Source organism: Poecilia formosa, unplaced genomic scaffold (assembly GCF_000485575.1).
Source record: "Poecilia formosa unplaced genomic scaffold, Poecilia_formosa-5.1.2 Scaffold798, whole genome shotgun sequence".
Lineage (NCBI taxonomy): Eukaryota > Metazoa > Chordata > Actinopteri > Cyprinodontiformes > Poeciliidae > Poecilia > Poecilia formosa.
Window position 1 is genome coordinate 22,841 of NW_006800737.1, and position 1,285 is coordinate 24,125.

General features: G+C 41.9%; 1 protein-coding gene across 1 annotated transcript in view; it reads right to left on the reverse strand.

The window, feature by feature from the left end:
• LOC103131633 (transcription factor COE3-like) overlaps positions 1-1,285 on the reverse strand; it is a 92,271-nt gene that overhangs the window by 19,797 nt on the left and 71,189 nt on the right. The window contains exon 7 of the mRNA XM_016666789.1: positions 660-759. Coding sequence (XP_016522275.1) covers positions 660-759 — 100 coding nt within the window. The remainder of the gene's footprint in view (positions 1-659; positions 760-1,285) is intronic.

A 1,285-nucleotide genomic window follows, 5' to 3' on the forward strand; every position in this document is an offset into this window, starting at 1 on the left:
CTACCAGTCATGGCAACTCAAAGCGGAAAAAAGTGAGCCGCATTAGCTCCTGGAGATGTGACGTCAACGCCTTAGGTGCAAAGAGCCCGTTGTCTCATAGTAAAAGAAAAGTACCGTTTACCTCTTTGTGCAACTTTAAATGCCGAACAGTTGGAAGTTGTATCTCCATCTGAGATCCTGGTCTTGCAGGTTTTGCATGTTTCACTCCGTTTTTAGTTGGATATTTCACGATTGATGGTACCCAAAAGAAATTACTCACAGGAGTATATCTGCTTTGAGTGTTTTTTCGTCTCTCGTTTTTTTCCGTTATTATTAAATCCAGTTAATTTGATTAGTTGTGCTGCAGCTACGCACACATAGACAAGGAGTGTAGAAAAACAGAGGGACGGTCTGCGCCTGTTAATACGGAATGAGTGAAATGAATCAATGGGGCCACTTTATAAATAATGTGGTTTAAGTTTGAAGACTTTGGGTAAAATATCAAGTCTTTTCAAGTAAAGAGCTTCAAGTCAAGTCCCAAGTCAATGGCATGAAAGTCAAAGTCAAGTCCGAGTCTTTCAGCATTTTTTCCAACTCTTAATTTTAACGACTGGAGTCCCCACCTCCGCTGGGGACAGGCAGGTTTAGGGGGTGGGGCTTAACGAACCCGACCAGAACACCTGGCGCCGGGCGCTCACCTGGAACCGCCTCATGTCCCGGGGGTTCCCTGCGTTTTTCAGGCAGTTCTGGTTGCACTTCAGGAAGAACTTCAGGAAGAACCTGGAGGGAAACACAAGGTTTGGATCAGTTCTGGATTGGTTCTGGTTCAGGTTTCATTAGATTAGAACCTCCTCTGATGAACCGGGTCAGAACCGCCAAGCAGAGCAGCTGGCCTGAAACCGGCCAGGAATTAATCAATCAAATTGTAATCAAAATTCTTTTTGCTGCTCAATTATTCAATAAATGAGCTGAAATTCAGGTTTTTATATTCTTTAATCTACAGGTTCTCCATCAGGTTGGAGCAAAGTGTTCTCTGTCTGTTCATCTTTCCAGAGTTTTTCTGATGGACCTTCTTTAGGAATGTGGATGCTGACATTAGTGTTAGCTGCTACATGTTAGCATTCAGATTCTAATTTAGCCTATCATAGTTTTGCTGATAGGCTAACTGCTTTTAGCCTCCAAAGTCACGATGATAAAACAAAATGAAGTTTGATAAAGTAATAAGCAGTCGTGGGAAGTAACGAAGTACTGTACTTCGTTACTGTACTTAAGTACAATTTTCATGTATCTGTACTTTACTTAAGTA